Raw genomic sequence first — 17,534 nt, 5'->3', positions numbered from 1 at the left:
TGACTTAATGTAGAGCAGAAACAAGTCAGAAGATGCTGTTTAAACTTACCACAGACTGACTCACCCACATGCACTTAGACACATGTTATTCCTTTAGCTTGTTTCCCTTTACATAATGGCTTCTCTGTAAACATCTACTAAATTAAAAATAATTGCACCAGGTTTCATGCTTTTCTTACATTAAAACGCCCTGGTAGTAGTTCTTCATAAACTTTCTTAAACACACAAAACCAAAGTTAAGAGATTTTGACAAATAGCTACGCTGCTATTATTGGCCGAGCCAGCCCTTAGGTAGAAAGAAAACAAAACAAGAAAATACAGTAATTACATCATCTATATAATGACTGCCTGTCCATTATTTCATCCACATGACATTTTTAGTCTACGCCATGATTTACAACACCACACACAGTAAACTAATTAAATGTGAACTGGTTTGTACTCAAATCAGATAAAGCCAGGCAAAGGCAATATAGCTGGAGCAGTTCAATAGTGGGCACCATTTGCAAAAGCTAATTTCAATTCAATATCGATCATCCTACACTGAGGCAATTATCATTTTCTGTCATTCCACAAAGTTGATATCTGAATTCAGGAAAACAATAAATATAAGTTAAGCATATAAATTCACATTTTAAAGATAGGGTAGAGGCAACTTAGGAGAAAGAGACAAGCAAGAGACAGTGAGAAGTTACAGTCCCCAACCCGAAACCCAACCCTAGCTTTAATCTTAAAGCTACAAACGAATATCAAAATAAAACAAAATTACATATGTATGTTGTTACTATATTCACCAAAAAAAAAAAAGAAAAGGAAATCATCAACTAGCAAAGGGAAAAAAAAATAATACTGGCTAAGTCTGATAGAAAGGAATAATATATAGAATAGAGACAGTGCAGTTTTCCCTTTTCCCACAGGTTTTGGCCCACAGTACATCACATTTAAAAACAAAGTATGTGTGAAGGCTCCTTTCACAGTAATGGGCTAGGAGCCTGACACAGCGCTGACAGGTTCTAGCCGCAGATCCGTCGAGAGGTAGAAGCTGAACGCTCCGAGGAGAAGGAGGAGACAGAGACGGTGAAAACAGAGGCTTCTTTCCCTTGTAATCTCTTAAGATTAAACATGTTGTCTACCTGCAGGTGAAAAATGGGCCGAGGTGCATCCCGTTGACTTAGAGCCTTGGCACACATCTCAACAGTTGCTCGGCTAAATGCTAAGAGGGCTGTTCCTACGGTTGAAAAGGATGAGTTGTGCTAGGGTACAAGGTCAGAGTAGGTAAGCTTTGTACTGACAGCACACTGGGCTCTAAGGAGGTTGTATGCCAAGTATGCTTCTGAAGGATGTAAGCACAAAGATGGAGGAGTGAATGAAAAATTAGAGAAGTGATACAAAAGCAATCATGGCCTTCATGGGGAATTTCACAAAATCTGTTACCACAGCAGCACAGTCATCTCTATAAAGTATGAAAATGTTTTTCAACTCCACTTTCACCTTCATCGCTCATTCTCTTTGCCACAGATTTCAGTGAGATGTCATTAATTAATGACTACTATGAAACTTAACATTTATTGCATAGCTGTTAAAGCAGAACTCCTGACTCTTGTTTAATAATTCCTTTTCCATCTTTGACTTAAATCCGCTTTCAAAGTTAACGTCTGACAAAGGACATATTTCCAGCTCATGTAAAAAGGTAACAATACACAATGCTCCTGGGGCACAAGTGGAAATTTAGCATATGTTCTGCTGCATCATGCAGTGCTGATAAGGTAAGAATGCGACTGCTATACTGTATTGACTAGTGAGCCCCTGAGGGTTATAGCAATCATCATGTTAGAGCTATAATCAAAAATGCTGACAGCTTATTGGACAACCTATTGATCACCCCGTATAGCCCTCTCTTTTAATATTATGCAGCTGATAAAGCAGAGCTGGAATAATCTTCAGTTATGACAGGGAATAAAAACATCCCAGGGTCACTGGATTTCACTGGAGAGCAGCTCTGTAATGACTTTACCCTAAAGAAATCTCATATTTGTGGCAATGTCAAAAGAGCTATCAATCTGTGATGCTGTTGAAGGACACAGAATGAAGGTAGGGGTCTAGTGCAATATTCACGGTTTAGGATGCTGCAGCATGCACAGGGTGAAATGAAAGAAAGGATTTTGCTCATTAGGCATATGAGCAATTTCATTTTCCCCATGAATGACATGTTCAACCTTACCAATGAACCACACAATGAGCACAAACCTACAAAATGTCAGAAAAGTGCTTCAGCAACCCGTCACCCCGCCAAAAACAAATTTTAAAAAAGCATTAGCCCAAATGAAAATGCAGATGAGAAAGAAAAGTTGTTGGCATTTAGTTACCTTTTTGTTCCACTTCTATTTTTAGGCATGAAGAGGAGAGAAATAAAGAAAAAATTAAGAACAGATTATTGATGTGATAACTTGGAAAAGTCCTTATTACAGTCACACAGCAGTACAAGAAGAGCATGGGGTTAGTGGAATAGGCACACAAAACATTCAATCATAAGCTTTTAAGAAGTACTAAAGCAAGTACGGTGTCACACAAGGGCCTGTAGGAAAAAGACAGATTAATCAGGTTTTAAATTGTACAAAATGTTTTTTGCAGTGATGGCTCTGTGATGGGAATGTGTAAAACAGATAGCACAGTACACGCCTTTTTCAACAGCCATAAAATCATTCAACCATATGGCTGCTTACAGGTAAGCTTTTGAGTTAAAGGTACAACTGGGAGAACAAATGGCCTCACATGCAAATTGGGTACATTTTGTACTAAACTATGCTGTAGTCTTAAACTAATAATTTGTCATTCAACAGACTGATGAAGCTATCATTTAGATACCTAAATTATAAGATCCCGTCAGTGGTGAAAATAATTCTTGATATTGAGTTAGTCTGGACAGAGATCTACATTTAAACCTGCTAACTTACTTTTTTGTTCATGCAGGGCAGCAGAACCTGCTGGTATTGCTAACATGATAGCAAACTGTTCCATGTTTACATATCCAGCGCTGAACAAAAGTCGTGACCGCCTCACAAATGTAAGTCCAATGTCCTTTTAGCTCTGTTTTGGTCTCCCCCATCTCCTATGTGGGTATATATGGCTCTTAAGCTGCTAAATGCTATGCTATTTCCACCAGCTAGCTGCGAACTAAAACTGTAATGCTACAGGCTAAACACCCAAAAACAATTAGCTAAAAGATGCTTAAATGACAGGTTGATAATTCACTAAGAGTCATCACTTTCACATTATACATCATCATTTGATTGTTTGTTAATATAAAATAATGATTAGTACAGCTTCAAAAATACAATATATACTTGTATGCAGTGATTTCCGGCAAGACTTAGTATTGTTTTCATGCTAGACCAATTTTATTAAAAGTGAAAAGCAACAGGTGTAACTAAGTGTAAGGTTTCGATTCTACAGCTCAACAAGTATACTGACAGCCTGTTGAAAAACGGCTATGGTTATTACATCTGAACTCTCTCTACAGTATATGTATTGCCTCCTCTTGTGGACAAGCCTTTTATGTCAGTCAAGGCATTTTGCAGGTCCTGTCCCTTCCCCTCCAGTAATCCCGGTTCTAATAAGAGAGGATTAACCTCTGTTACCAGGGCTTACAAGAGTCCTCTCCTCCAAATGGAGAGTGCAACAGAGTGAGGTATGGAGGTCAGTGGGTAGGAGCAGGTGGGGTAAAGTTTGAAAGATGGGAAAGTTATTAGAGGAGAGCAATATTAATGCAATGCAATGAAAAAACAGAAAGTGTAAGGGGGAGCTGAATCAGGCGAGGGAAAAAGCAAAAGGAGAGAAAATAATGGGCAAGAGAGAGGCTTTCAACAAGTTGTCTGTGTTTGTCAGATCATAAAATTGTACACTGATACAGCACAGCACCTCATCAACAGCAAACACTCCAGCTGTCACTGAAACGCGATAAGTCCATACTGGGCCTGGGCAACAATAGCTCTAGGTTACATCTGAATCACCATTACTGGCAACTCAAATTTGCCAATAACTCGGAACTGCATGTGGACCCCATAGATCAAGTCAAAGTAAACAGCCAAACGTCCCCGATCGAAGCCTCTTCACCTCCCGTGAGCAACGGCCACACAACAGGGACCACGGGGAGCCCGGCATTTCTGATTGAGCGATCGCTAACAGTGGCGAGGCGATAGGAGGGTAATGATCTACAGAAAAAGGCGTTAGCGGTGGGGATGTGAGAAGTGGTATACGACGCAATTGCCAGGAGAGATGGTCTGAGAAGGGAGTAAAGGATTCGGATGAAATCCCTGACAAGGAAATACGCCATTTCCCAGGGCTACTGTATGTGGCCCCTTCGCTTGACCAGAAGATGTCGCCGGATGCAGCAAGGTCATCCCCTCAGATCACTCATTGTTCATGTCACGTGTTTCAATACAAATACAGTAAATGCTGAGATACAACGGCGATACAAGCCTCAGAGATCCGTGTTTAAGGTGTCACGGATAGAAGCGCAGCAGTGGGAAAAGTAGAGTGAGACGGAGAATTGATTCTTTCGAAAAGCTTCTTTGCTCCACCCCACCACCCCCATTGTGACCTTAATACGATTTTGGTCACGGCTGTCACTGAGTCACTAAAAAGCACTTAGCTCTCTCATCTCATGCTTTTCTCTCCATTCTCCTTGTCTGTCTCTCTCTCCCCTCACTGATGTCTGAGAAGACTGAAACTACTAAACTATGCAAACAAATAAAAATTTTAAAATAAAGGGCCACTCTTATCTCTATCAAAAAGGGTTAAATCCTCCTCCATCCCACATAATAGACCTTGGACTACCTCTTCATGATGAAAATGATTCTGTGTCTGTACTTCAAAGCTCTTGATAAAGCCTTGCCCTGATATTTCAGGAGACATCATTTAATGGCTTATATGCTGAACACAGTCTAGCATGTCCCTCAGTGTTCCTTCTACTATGCGTGATCTGTTTTCTTAATGACTGAGGGCAAAAACAGCAGCTATTCACCTGTCGTCTACTCATTGAGAGGTATACAGAAATACAATTAATGGACACTCTCCACTGAATTGTCTGATGACGATGATGTTAATGGTAATCACACCACTCTCCAACACACTGTGCTTCAGTGAATTCAACTTTCAAACACTGAATGGGGTAATGATCTAATTATTTTAATAAGAGATGATAAGCATTGAGTGGCCATCAAATTATTTAAAAGTACATATGGGATTGAGCAAATGTGAAAAAATACGACCCCCAGGTCAGAGTTTAAGGGTGGAGAGGTCCTGGAAGCTCTTAACATTGCAGCAACTTCAGGGGCATGTGTGGCTTCAACTGCCACTTAAACATGACGACCAATTTGATGGATTTGAAAGGGGCAGGACAGTTGGATGTCTCATCGAGAATCGCAACGGGTCTGCCACATTTTCCTAGAGGAAAAAAAAAGGGACCAGCTGTAATCATCCTTCCCTGGATGCCAAAGCAAACCAGAAGAAAGAAATGTCATCATTGGCAAGGGGAAATTTAAACATTAAAAGATCTCCTGAGCTTACCAATTGACAAAAGTTTTGGTATTGTACATCAGTTATCTAGGATAGATTTGACAAGGCTATTTTTCATCAACAAGGAAGGAAGGAGCCCAGTGCAAGCCCTCTTATCTTTTGGCCACTTAGAAGCAGTTTGGCTTTAAGTGCCTTGCTCTAAGACACCTCGATGCTACTCATTCACTTCCCAATACAGAAAAAGAGCTTGCTTTTATGACAATTCTTGAAGCAGCCAATCAGATATGTGTTGTACCACGCCATAGTTTAAGTGAATACATTGTTTGGCCAGGTTGGGGCAAATCCTGGCAACCGGTTTGGGCAAAACAATAACTCACTGAACCGTGTGCATGCAGCTTCTAACAGTTTGGCTGCTGTGTGGTTCACCCTGCCAAACACAAAGCCGGAAAAGGCAACATGGCTGATTCTGCAGCTTACCTAATTGGTCAAGCTGTCACTACCAAATTTAATAAGCTGAACAGGCAACCTACATGTGCGGCTTCCTTTTAAAAGAACATATTTTTTCATGGTTACACAATTACACAAAAATTTCCAATAAATGCAAAAAGAGTTTTGCTTGTATGGACATAATTCAGCCTCGACAGTGAAGATAATATAGGCAGAACGCTTCCGAAGCACCCTACCGTTCAGCCATACCATACCCTATAAAATTCAATTATATTGCCACTGCATACTGTATTTGTTCAGATAAAGCATCATTTCAAATATAATTTTCACCTGACAAGTCGCTCTGCATACTTATTGTAGTCTACACCTCCCGTTTAAGACACATGCTGAGCAGCGAACAATGGGGACCTTTAGCGACTGTGACCCTGTCATGTGAGCAGCAGCTATATGGATTCTCATTTGAATAATTAACGCTTCCCAATTTCACACTAATGGTTGAGAGGTATCAGAATGGTATCATTAGCCGCTAATAGAGATTCATGGCGGAATTGCTGCAATATTTTTTGCAATATCCCCCCCACCCCCGTCTCTCTCTCTCAACTGAGGAGTTGCAGAGTGCAAACCCCTTAACTCCATCCCATCAGCTTTTTAATTAATGACACAAATTACGGGGCTTTGAATAGCATGTGCCTAAGGATGGGGGAGGACACACAGGCTGCCATCTCTCTTCCTCTGTATTCTCTCTTCATCTCCCTCATTTTCCCCCCTATCATTTCCCTCAGTTGGTGCTCATGAGTCTCCCATACCATCATTACAGGTTCCATTTCTCAGCACCCCTCTTTTTCTTTCAACCACTTGTCTGCTCTCTTTGTGCTCCTTTCTCGTACTTATTCAATCTCCTCCCTAGTGTCTCCTCTCTGCCGCCATCGCTTTCTTTCTCCCTCCTACTGGGAAGCTGCTATGCTATCTTATAACCTTTACAATGCATGATGCTGTGTGTGTGTGTATGTGTGTGTGTGTGTATCTCTCTCTTTTGAGAGACAGGTGCAAGGACTTGGCGCTCCTCCAACCTGCTACCCACGTGGGACCGACCAACAGAGGGAGAAAAAAGACGAGTGCAGCCTAGGCAAAACAAAATTAAATACATTTTTTTGTGGAACATGACGGCAACTGGAGCAGAAATAACCTAATTGCATCTCCTAAAATATGTCTTGATTTTCAAGGACCTTGAAATTATGGAGGAGAACAGAGGGATGGGGGGAATTGTGGGGGGTGCAGAGAAAAGAAAGAGGGTGTTTAGTCTGGTGTGTGGCTGGACGTGGTGGAACACCGGTGAACAAAGAAAGGGGAAAAAATACAAGGAAATGAAGAAGGAGCTTTGATTAATATGGTGATCATTAAAAGGAGAGACCCCCTGAAGAGACCAATCTCTAATTAGTGCTATATCCTCGACACTTGGCACCCCAACAACTCTTTCAGATATGTGTGCCTGAGTAAGTGTGTGTGTGTGTGTGTGTGTGTGTGTGTGTGTGTGTGTGTGTAGCTGTTGGAGGAAACACTGAGATAAAAGCGTTGCTTGTGTTATATAAACGGCAGTGTTTATGAACATTACTAGAAGCTTGTACAGCATGTAAGAGCATTTATTCCAATATGTTGGAGTGTCTGAGTGTAAAAGAAAGGATGACCCTGTATGTATGCTATTGAGCAAAGGAGAAGCCAATACAGAACAAGAACCTGATAGCTGAATAAGCTGAATGAGCCGGTGTAAACCATTTGTGGGGGAAAACAATTTCCACACATCCAGATCCACCCCTTTATCACCACCATTTATCCACATTGGCAACCACAGCCTCCACGTGCAAATATCTTGCCTCTCAACTGGTAAAATTATATCTTTTTTTCTCTCTGGAGGTGGACCATTGTTTATACAACCCCCCCCCCCCAAAAGTCCTTATATTTTACACTACCATACTTTTATTATGAAAACGTAAACATCCCGTAACAGTAGATATACAGCCACTTTATGTGTTATCAAATCGTGGAGGTAAAACTTTTATTTTCTATTTGAGAATAGTAAACAAGTACGGCTGGGAGAATACAAATGAATACAAATATTGTTTCCCAACTTTTTATTTGAAAAGTATAATGAGAATATGATCATGCTGTGTTATCGTTTAACAAAAATCAGTTTTCTAAACAAACAATTTCCAAAAAACTGTAATTAAAAACTACAGAAATGAGCTTTTTCATTTGCATTTCCAACAGAGTTCGTTACATTGAACATTAATTGAATTATCATATACGACATTTTGATTACACATTACATACATTTGTCGGATCTGTAAACATGTCCTTTGAGAAAAAAAAATCTGTATCCAAAAGGGATAAATTCGTATTTTATAGCTTTGGTTTCTTAGTTGCACTCCTGCCTGTGCATTCTTCTTAGCTTGTATCCAATCAATTCATTTAATTTTAAACCTTGTCTGCAGAAAGCAGTCACATCACCATTGAGTCACAGGTAGACAGACAACAGCCTGCTACACAAGACAGCAAGAGCCTCTCTGACCAGCAGCACCGCACATTAGCTTTCTAGCTAATGCCTCTTTCTCATCTACAAACAATGACATGCCGTGTCGTGCACCTTAGCTCATTGACTGATCTACCAAACAAACAAAATCAGTTTAAAGGCTGGACAGACAATTACCTAGCCAGGTGTAACCATATGAACATTAAACTGGTCAAAAAAAAAAACTTGCAAAACTCTGAACATCAGTCAGTGTAGATACTGGTGTGGTCCCTGTTCTTTAAAATCGCTGCACACAAAATGCTGTCTGTCACTGGCTTGTAAGCTACAGAGACCAGCCCATGTTTGTTCACATTGCGTCTCCGTATGCTGCAGCAAATGAGCCTGCTAGCTGAACTTTCCATCAAGCACCGAGACTGACATGCTCACTCAGGGGCTTGAGGGAAAAGGAGCATTTCCAATATATTGCCCACGACCTGTGTTTTCTTCCTTTCAATAATGAAAAAAATCACTTTTGCATCATTTCTCACTGCAATACATGATGACTAAAAGTGATTTCAGTTCCACTGTAACATGCAAAAGGGTAAATCACTGCAAAAAAAAAAAAGAATACAAAACAATGTTTCTGCTAAGCATAGTTTAAAACCAATCTCTTGTGACAAGATCAATCTTGCCAGCGTGAATGTGGCCTGTGAGATATGTGACAGAACGCCATAGTCATCAGAGCTTGCTGTGTGGGTTAGGGAGTGGTCAGCTGTCACCGAGTGATGTGATGGCATTACAGGCCCCCTTCACACATGGGAAGAAGTGGAGCTGGTCATTCAGGTGGGGAGAAGAAAGGAGAAAAAAAAGCTGTCTGAACAAGAAAGCTAATGCTCACTGGCATTTCAGTGAGAGAGCGGGGAGGGTGTGGTTGTGTGATGTATCTGCTGTCACAGTGTTGACTCCCACACTAGACCTGATGAACTTGGATTGGGGAAGCTCAAGGGCAAAAAGCCACTGAACTTCCATAAAATCTGCTTAGTAGATTTATTGATAACATCAACGGGGCAATCTACTCTTCAAGAAGCTTGAAAGTTGCTGCGAGATTATCCAAGGCAAGGAGAACAGCCTGGGTGCTTGGATAGTAGACTGCTGGTGATGTTTGAATACTGAGTGAGCGAATATCAAAGGCGATCTATCCATCTGTACATCAGCTGAGCTATGATTTTTATTAATAATCCAAAATCCTGAGATGTGCAGAGACATTAAAACAAATGAGCTACCCTGATGAGACACAGAACCAATCGCAGTAGCCACACACTACAGCCATGAAGTCCCATTCTGGTCACACAGGTGGTGTTTACCTTAGGCGTGACCACTGCAATAATGGGCGCTGTAATCACACCACACTCTGCCCAAGCTGCATTGTAAGTGATAGCCATGTGTAGAGCATAAATTTCATGGTTTCACCTGCCAACACAGAAGGACAGAGATTGGTAGCAGGTGCTGAGCAGAACTTGCCAAAACAATCTACTCCATTATTCGCTAGGTGTGTTTTATTAGCAAAATGAATTAAAAGCCAATTTGGGAAGTTGGAAATAAAAGAACTCGGCATATTACATGGCAAGTTTCTATGAGGTATGAGCTCAGGATTACACCGCTCCGTTCAAAATCGGAGAATTGATTGCATGATTATATGTCCTGGCTCGGCTTCCAAAGTGTGAGAAATATCTGACAGGGGCTGAGCTGGATCCCACTGTGTGAGACAGGATTTTACATTGTCCTTATTAGCTACAAACAGCGGGGGGAACTAGTGGCTTATGTATAGCAACAGACTGCCAGCAGGTTTTCTTCCTTTGTTCTCTCTTCTTGTGCCTTTCTGTCTCTCACTTTTCCTTCCACCTCATCTGTCATACACACTGAAGGGTCAATTTTGAAAAGTGAACAGAACAAAAGCGATTCCCTGAAAGGATGTGTAACTATCCCCTACCTCAATTTTTTTTTGGGGGGGGGGGGGGGGGTGACCGTTTGCCTGGACCAAATCAGTCAATTTGCCATGGAAACTACACACAAAGGTACATCTAATTACTGGAGGGAGATGGTTGATGGACGGGAGACGGACAACAAACAGCAAGCTGCCAACAACAGAAAGACTCTAAGGCAAAGCATGCTGACGTAGGTTTAAATGCGCTTTCTTGTAAGACAAGTCTGAGGAATTTGAGGGGCCAACGAGGGGATGTAAGTGCTTCATTACTGGTGAGGAAGAACACCGGGTGGGTAGGATAGAGACACACAATTGTGTTGACCTCTTATGAGCTCGACCTTTGCGAGGAACTGTTAAAGTGAAAGTTACACTGAGAGGAAGACGGAGCAAGAGAGGGAGAAAGGGCTTTAATAAGGCACTAAGAGAATAGACGCGCATCGCTCCACTGCACCGTGGAAAGTCAAGGTGAGAGGGCGGGGCAGAGGCAGATGTCAGCCTTTGGAGCACGGTCATGTTTATGAGTCATCATAAATGGTCAGCACATCTTTTCTGCCAGGGGGCAGCCTTACTAATCTGTAAAGTGCATGGGGGGACATGTGCAAACTATACTCGTACAAAGAAGAAGGAGTCGTCTGGCAGATGAAAAATGAGTGTCCCCTGATGTTCACATGGCTCCATTTACTGGGGGTAAATATAAGCAAATTCTATTTAGCTTTATGTATTAAGCACTTCTTTGGTGAAAATCCCATTATGTATCAGTTTCTTCTTTATTGATCCCCCTTTCTATCAGTGCTATTTTACCTCCCTCATTGTTCCAAGTGACGCTATTTCCTCTCACAAGAAGCACACAGCTCATATCAGATAATTATTCAGACGGCAGCAGAAATGATGAATATGATGCCTTGTGCTGTGACACTGCCACACAGCACTGGCACTCTAAGTAGTAATTGCTGTAACATCCCTCCCCCCCATCACAACTGATGGAGCGGATCAAATCGCAAATTAATAAAATCAATATTATATCTGTGGCATGTGTTCATCGATTTAGCACACTCCTCTGCCATTAATAACGGCAGATCTGATTGTACAATCTCCCCCGGCTTATAAAGATATGGAGAAGAGAGCGGTAATTTATCCTAAAAGAAAAAAAGCTCCCCAAGCAGGATACAGATAAAAGCTGTCAGTGAAGGTGGTAGAGAAGAGAGGAGGGGCAGTTGAGATTGCGAAGTGAAGGAACAGAGGGAGCAAATAAAGGGGTATAGCTGGGGGAAAAAGAAGTGAGAGCACTTGAAGACAAAATGTAAGTGAAAGCGAGGGAGACTTGGGAGAAAAAGAGTAGAAGGGCAGAGATGGGGAGGTTGTCAGTGGAATACAGAGTCAAGACTCCACCATTGAAGGAGAGTTGGAGTCATGGGTGGCTGCTTCTTTTATTAGACACTCAAATCCTTCAGTCTGTCTCAGGAACTCGGTAAGGAGACTTGTGTTGAAAGCCCATCCACAACTGAGCTGCCATGTCCCAAACCATATCCCTTTTGCCAATGTAAATACCTGAGTATTTGTCACAAATAAATGAGCAAACCAGTCCAAGCTATTTTGCATGTATCCTTTGGAGATTTCAACGTCCATTGATCTAGAGTGTCATGATCAATTGTGAAAGACAGGTGGTAAAAATGTAAGCTTGGTTCATTCCAGCCAAAAGGATTTGATTGCCTTATTTGGGAGGTAGAAAGCGAGTCCAGTGGGCTGTTACAGTTGAATTGCATTCACACCCTGCAATAAAACGCGTGTCAAAGTTGGTCTCCAGTGACTGACTGTGATTACACTTTGCTTCAGCGGTCAATATACAAATAAATGCCTCCATGAGTTCTGCAATGTTTATGCATTGCCAGCAGATTTCTTTATCCTTTGATGGTTCTGGGCACAATCCAGAGTTACACCAGACGGTACCGCCGTTTCCTTCTCCGGTGCGCCCTAAAAAGCGGCCCCCACATTACAGGAACAAAGCTGCCAGAAGCAGTTTTCCAGCAATTCAGGCAGACTGTTCTGTGTTTCGACTTGGCTTTTGTTAAGGAATTTGAGCATATTATTAAAAAGATGGAGGAAGGTGTGTAGTTAAGACTGAATGGGTATGCTGTGAATCCCATGGGTCTCAAGGAATTTCCATGGGATCGGACAGCAATTACATTGTTTCACAGGTATCTGGACAGGTAGCAAAATCCTGCCTCCGCACTGGATAGGAGAATTTTCCCATGTTGTCGTTATGTGTGAGTATGTCATATACATTCAGTAAAGGAAAAACAGTAGCCTTACATGAAAGAAATGGAACCAGCGTAGGATGGTAGGATTGCCAGGCAAATCAAGGCACTATGGACAGCCATAATGTGTGACCATGTCCATAACATCATTTTTAAAAAGTGACTTAAAGTGAAAGTGATGGGTTTAAGATGGAATGGGAGTGGCTATTATGAACAGGTCCCATGTGTGGGATTAGGAAAAAGTCAAGCAGGATCACTCCTTTCACCCTATAGTTGGCAATGAACACTTTTTGACTATGACCAAAGAGAGCAAGACTATAAAGACCACGAACATGGACATATTCCCACACTAATGCCCTCACTATGCTGGGTAAAAAAACACTTGTACAGTGCCAGTTCCCAACACTGGGACAATGTCCATCTTGGCTTCTACAGATAAACCTTGATGTTAAAACAATGGCATGCTAGTTTCAAAATCTGAGTAGATGGAAAAAACAAGTCCATCTTGGCTTCCTCAGGTATGTAATTTTTGGACCAAATGATAAAGCAATGGCAAACTTGTAGTAAATAGGAACAATTTTGAACCAAAAGTCCACATTTGGCACTCAAAGCAAAGCACGCAGACGGCTGATAAAAAGTTGTGTAACTGTAGTGCTGTATCTTCAGTTGGGTCAGTGTTCTACATCGACACCTCGGAAAGACACTGACACTGTGTGGCCAAGATAGCAAAATGTGCATATTGCAAAAAGAGTCCAGTAAAAAAAGAGCCATCTGCCAGCTCTGGATCACAGGTAGAAATGGGTTTTATTTCACAACATGAAAGCTCCTATCAGGCAGGCTACTGAGAGAGCCATGTAAGGACATCAAATGTTAAAAAGATGGTTTTGATTTAAATTTGAATTATTAGAGTCCGCTTGAACCCAGCAGCTGCAGACAAGACAGATAAATGCCCATGACCAAATATTTCCAGTTTTATATCATTTCTGAGCAAGCCATACAACATGTCAGGATTCCCGCCAGGCATAATTACTGTGTCTTTGGTGTTCCACTTCAAAAGGTCATTTTAACACAATACATAAGGTCATATGGCAATGTCCATGCCACTTCCTCTAGCCTCACCTGGACTTCCTCTCTGTGTGTTCATCCTGTTACCCCACGCTGATCTTTCCATTCCCCGCCCAAATGTTTCCACTCAAGTTATGTGCAGCTTGACACTGTTTTTCACCTGCTGCAATAATTAAAACCTTTTTTATTTACTTCAGAGATGCCTCACTGGTCTGAACATTAACTGGCGTCCAGTGAGCTGAACTGAACCGAAAACAACAAGTATGTTTCATTTAGATGAATGGCCTTTCTCGCTGTTAAGCTAACAGATACATGACATGATCAGACATGATTCCTCAAAGATATTAAAGTACTGTGAACTGGTGGGGGAAGGGGGGGGGGGGGGGGGGGGGGGGGGGGGGGGAGAGGGCTGATGGGAGGGTACTGACAAGCACTATCTGAAAATGAAAAGCAGCTAACACTGTCTCTGACAGAACAACTGCAGTTTGATTCTTTTTAGCATGGTGTTGACATAATTCCCACACAGTGGCATTATTCTGGATGACAAATCTACATTGGTCTCAAATGATGTGCCTATTGTATCACTTTAATACTGTATCTACATTAAATACATTATTGCATTCACATAAATTACACAACCAATATCCTACAGAAGAACATCATTATATTACAAAACGTAATTGATAATACGGGATGAAGAATATTAAAGAAAGTGTTGATCTCCTGTCAGTTACAACAAACAACAGTATCGCATCTGTGGGTAAACATTCCTCCACACTGATATAATGTATCTTTTATCACATGTAAACAACACTGTCAATAATATTTCCTGTACTCATACAAGGTGTCAGATTTTTTGGATCACGAGAATCATTACTCGTCTCCACATCCACCGTCTTAATGTGTTCTACTATAATGGATGACACATTTGAGGTCTTTTTGAACATTTGGAACATCACCAGCATGGATGTTTACTGGGTTGTTGATGAGTCACTGCTGTTAAGAGGAAATGAGAATGAGTAAGAGCATTAGGAGGTGCTTAAGAGTGTGAGGGAATTAAGGAATACATACTGTAGGGTACACATTCATATTGGACTTCCAGATATTTGTAGGTTCCTGGGCAAGGGTCAGGAAATACATCTGGTCCAGCCACAACGGCACACTGGGTCCGGTTATTACATCTGAAAACAGAGAAAGCAACATGAGACAATCTTGTCCTTCTGAAAGGCCACAGTACATAGCAGCACATTAGTCAGATGATTAATGTGGTTAATGAAGTTGAAAGTATTTAATTATGTAGCAGCAATTATAACGTTTATAACTGGTCATAGAAATAATTCACCCAGTCTTCCCTTAAATATATATAGGAAATCAGCAAATGTTTATATTTGGGCACTGAGGTGTGCTCCACTGTTTATCAGGTTCACTGTAATTGTCATGGGAAGTGCTACTTAGCTTGTGAAAATAAAAGTGAAGCATTTAATCGCTGGAGTACCCCTTTCAGCCCGAGAAGCTTGAACAAGGACTAGATTTTATATTATTTAAGAATAACAGTTGGATTTAAGTGTTGAGGTCAGATGTAGACTGACCTTAAAATTTGATAGGGTTATTTAAAAAATGCATGGAGTGATGGCATAGACTGGAGTGTACTGTGTTTTAGGCTGCAAAAGTATATATTTTGTGCAATTTTGAATTGAAACATTGGGATTCAATCTGACGAGTTAAGTTTTGAATTTAAGAATATATATCTTGAAATATTAGTTGCTGTGTGGTATGGCATATCATTTATGGACATCTGTATTTTTCTTGTTTTATCTCTCTATGGAAGAGAAATTGTATTTTGTATAAGCAAGTTTGAAGGGGTGACTAAGGGTGCTTTAGATACATTGACCAACTGATGGACTACATACAAGGAAAGAGGAAACGGAGAATAAGTTGAACGGAGAAGAGTTGTGTGACATTTTTAATGTAAGAAATTGTGGCGTTCACTATTCGTTTTAGGCTCTGGAGGCAATGTCATGGGTAAATTCATCTTTCTGTGGAGGAGTAGAGTTGGACATCATGGACTTACAACCAGGCTTTAAACCATGTACAGGTTACATTGTTATTACTGCATGATGGATGGCAGTGTGTGTGTGTGTGTGGGGGGGTGGGGGTGGGGGGTAGACACAATCAACTGAGTGCGAAATCAGCTCCAACATGAAATGTAGGTCTTCATTAAAAAACACAATTATGGTGCCGGTGGTGTTCTCATGTGCCATTTTGTTTTTGGCAGTCATCAATCAAAGCCCCACTTCATATGCACAGAGAGCCTCTCGCCACACATAATAGCAACACTTATCTCACAACATTAACTCTTAAATGTTTTGACATATTGATCTGTTGGTGCTTTGCATCTGTTTGCAAAATGAAAGTCAGGTCGCCCCAATCTCTATTTGAGCACCTATTGTGTGTGTGATCTTCATGATGGTGACTCCTGCTACAAGCTACAGTACATCCAGGATCGCTGTCCATCAAATCTATACTCATTTACGGACTACCATTATCTTGCAATATATAAAAGGTATTTATTCCCCCAGCAAGGCTGTTCACAGTGCAAGTCTTGTGAAGGTCAAGGCGGGGTCTGACACAATGATTCATACTCCACAATAAAGGATTCTCTACACCTTAATTAACATTGATTGGCTGCCGACTAATCAATCGAACCAGTGAGGGACAAGCAAAAAGGGGCCCATCTCATTTCAAGCCAACCCAGTAATGAGATATGGTCTGCAGAGTCTCTCCCATGCGAGCTTTATGGGTTCATGAACCCAGCCCCACCGCCACCCCCACCATCACCCTCTGCCACTCACTCACTCACTCACGTCAGCTGTCTGCGGCCTGTCGCTGCCTATGAAGAGTTAATTCCCAGGCAGTAAATGCCAGTCAAATAAATAAGGGGTCAAGTCTATGAAACTGAGAAACAATTATAGAGGCGGCCTTCTCATCACAACACCTTTCTCTTTACAATAATTCCTGGTTTTCTGGTTCTATTTCGAATTGGGGGGGAGGCAATCAGCAGGTGAGAACACAAATTAAGTGCCACACAGAATTAGAAGTGAGATGGATAGAAGAGACATAGCTAGCTAGAGTTTGGAGCTGAGACACATACACACACACACATTTGTTTTTTTAGCAACATAGATATAATTGTTGGCTTGTTTTGTGCATGGACAACATGAATATATGTTTTTGTTTACTCAGTGATACTGCCCTAGAAGTTAAGCTAGGACCAAATCTGAAATTTTAATCATAGTTTGTAATAACTTCCTCTCGAAGGGATTAAACATCATAATGCGTATTTAACGTGGATTGCAAACTTAATCCGAGCCTTAACATCTATCTTGACCCATATTCAAAATCCCTTTTATCACTGCTGTGCATTTCTACCTCAATTTGCACACGCGGCCACAAATACCTCCTGATTGGTTTTCTGTAAGTGTCCTGAAGGCACCCACATCTTTGCAGGGGGAATAATATAAATTAGAGAAATAATTACAATTAAATGTATCAAGTGCAAATCAATGGCAGAGTAGGAGGGAGATCAATAGTGGGAGAAGCTGCCCGCACCACGTGCCACAACGACTTCACAATTACCAATTAGGGGGTAATTACGATTTCATCAGACACTTGGCTCTCATGGAGCCCTTTGAACTGGCTGGGAAAGAGAGAAATGGATCCACTTTGAGTGATGTATTTAAATATGTATAGGAATATGTGG

General features: G+C 41.2%; 1 protein-coding gene across 5 annotated transcripts in view; it reads right to left on the bottom strand.

The window, feature by feature from the left end:
• Positions 1–17,534, bottom strand: part of LOC123980592 (adhesion G protein-coupled receptor L3-like) — a 226,187-nt gene that overhangs the window by 94,846 nt on the left and 113,807 nt on the right. For 3 of the 5 annotated variants that reach the window (XM_046065053.1, XM_046065054.1, XM_046065055.1), the window contains exons 5-6: positions 14,846–14,955; positions 2,367–2,381 (exon numbers count right to left, since the gene is read on the bottom strand). In XM_046065053.1, the coding sequence (XP_045921009.1) occupies positions 2,367–2,381; positions 14,846–14,955 (125 nt within the window). The remainder of the gene's footprint in view (positions 1–2,366; positions 2,382–14,845; positions 14,956–17,534) is intronic. The other 2 variants (XM_046065056.1, XM_046065057.1) reach the window with 1 other exon arrangement.

This window comes from Micropterus dolomieu, linkage group LG12 (genome assembly GCF_021292245.1).
Source record: "Micropterus dolomieu isolate WLL.071019.BEF.003 ecotype Adirondacks linkage group LG12, ASM2129224v1, whole genome shotgun sequence".
Taxonomy (NCBI): Eukaryota; Metazoa; Chordata; class Actinopteri; order Centrarchiformes; family Centrarchidae; genus Micropterus; species Micropterus dolomieu.
The sequence above is the reverse complement of the archived record's forward strand: the minus strand, read 5'-3'. Positions and strand labels throughout refer to the sequence as shown.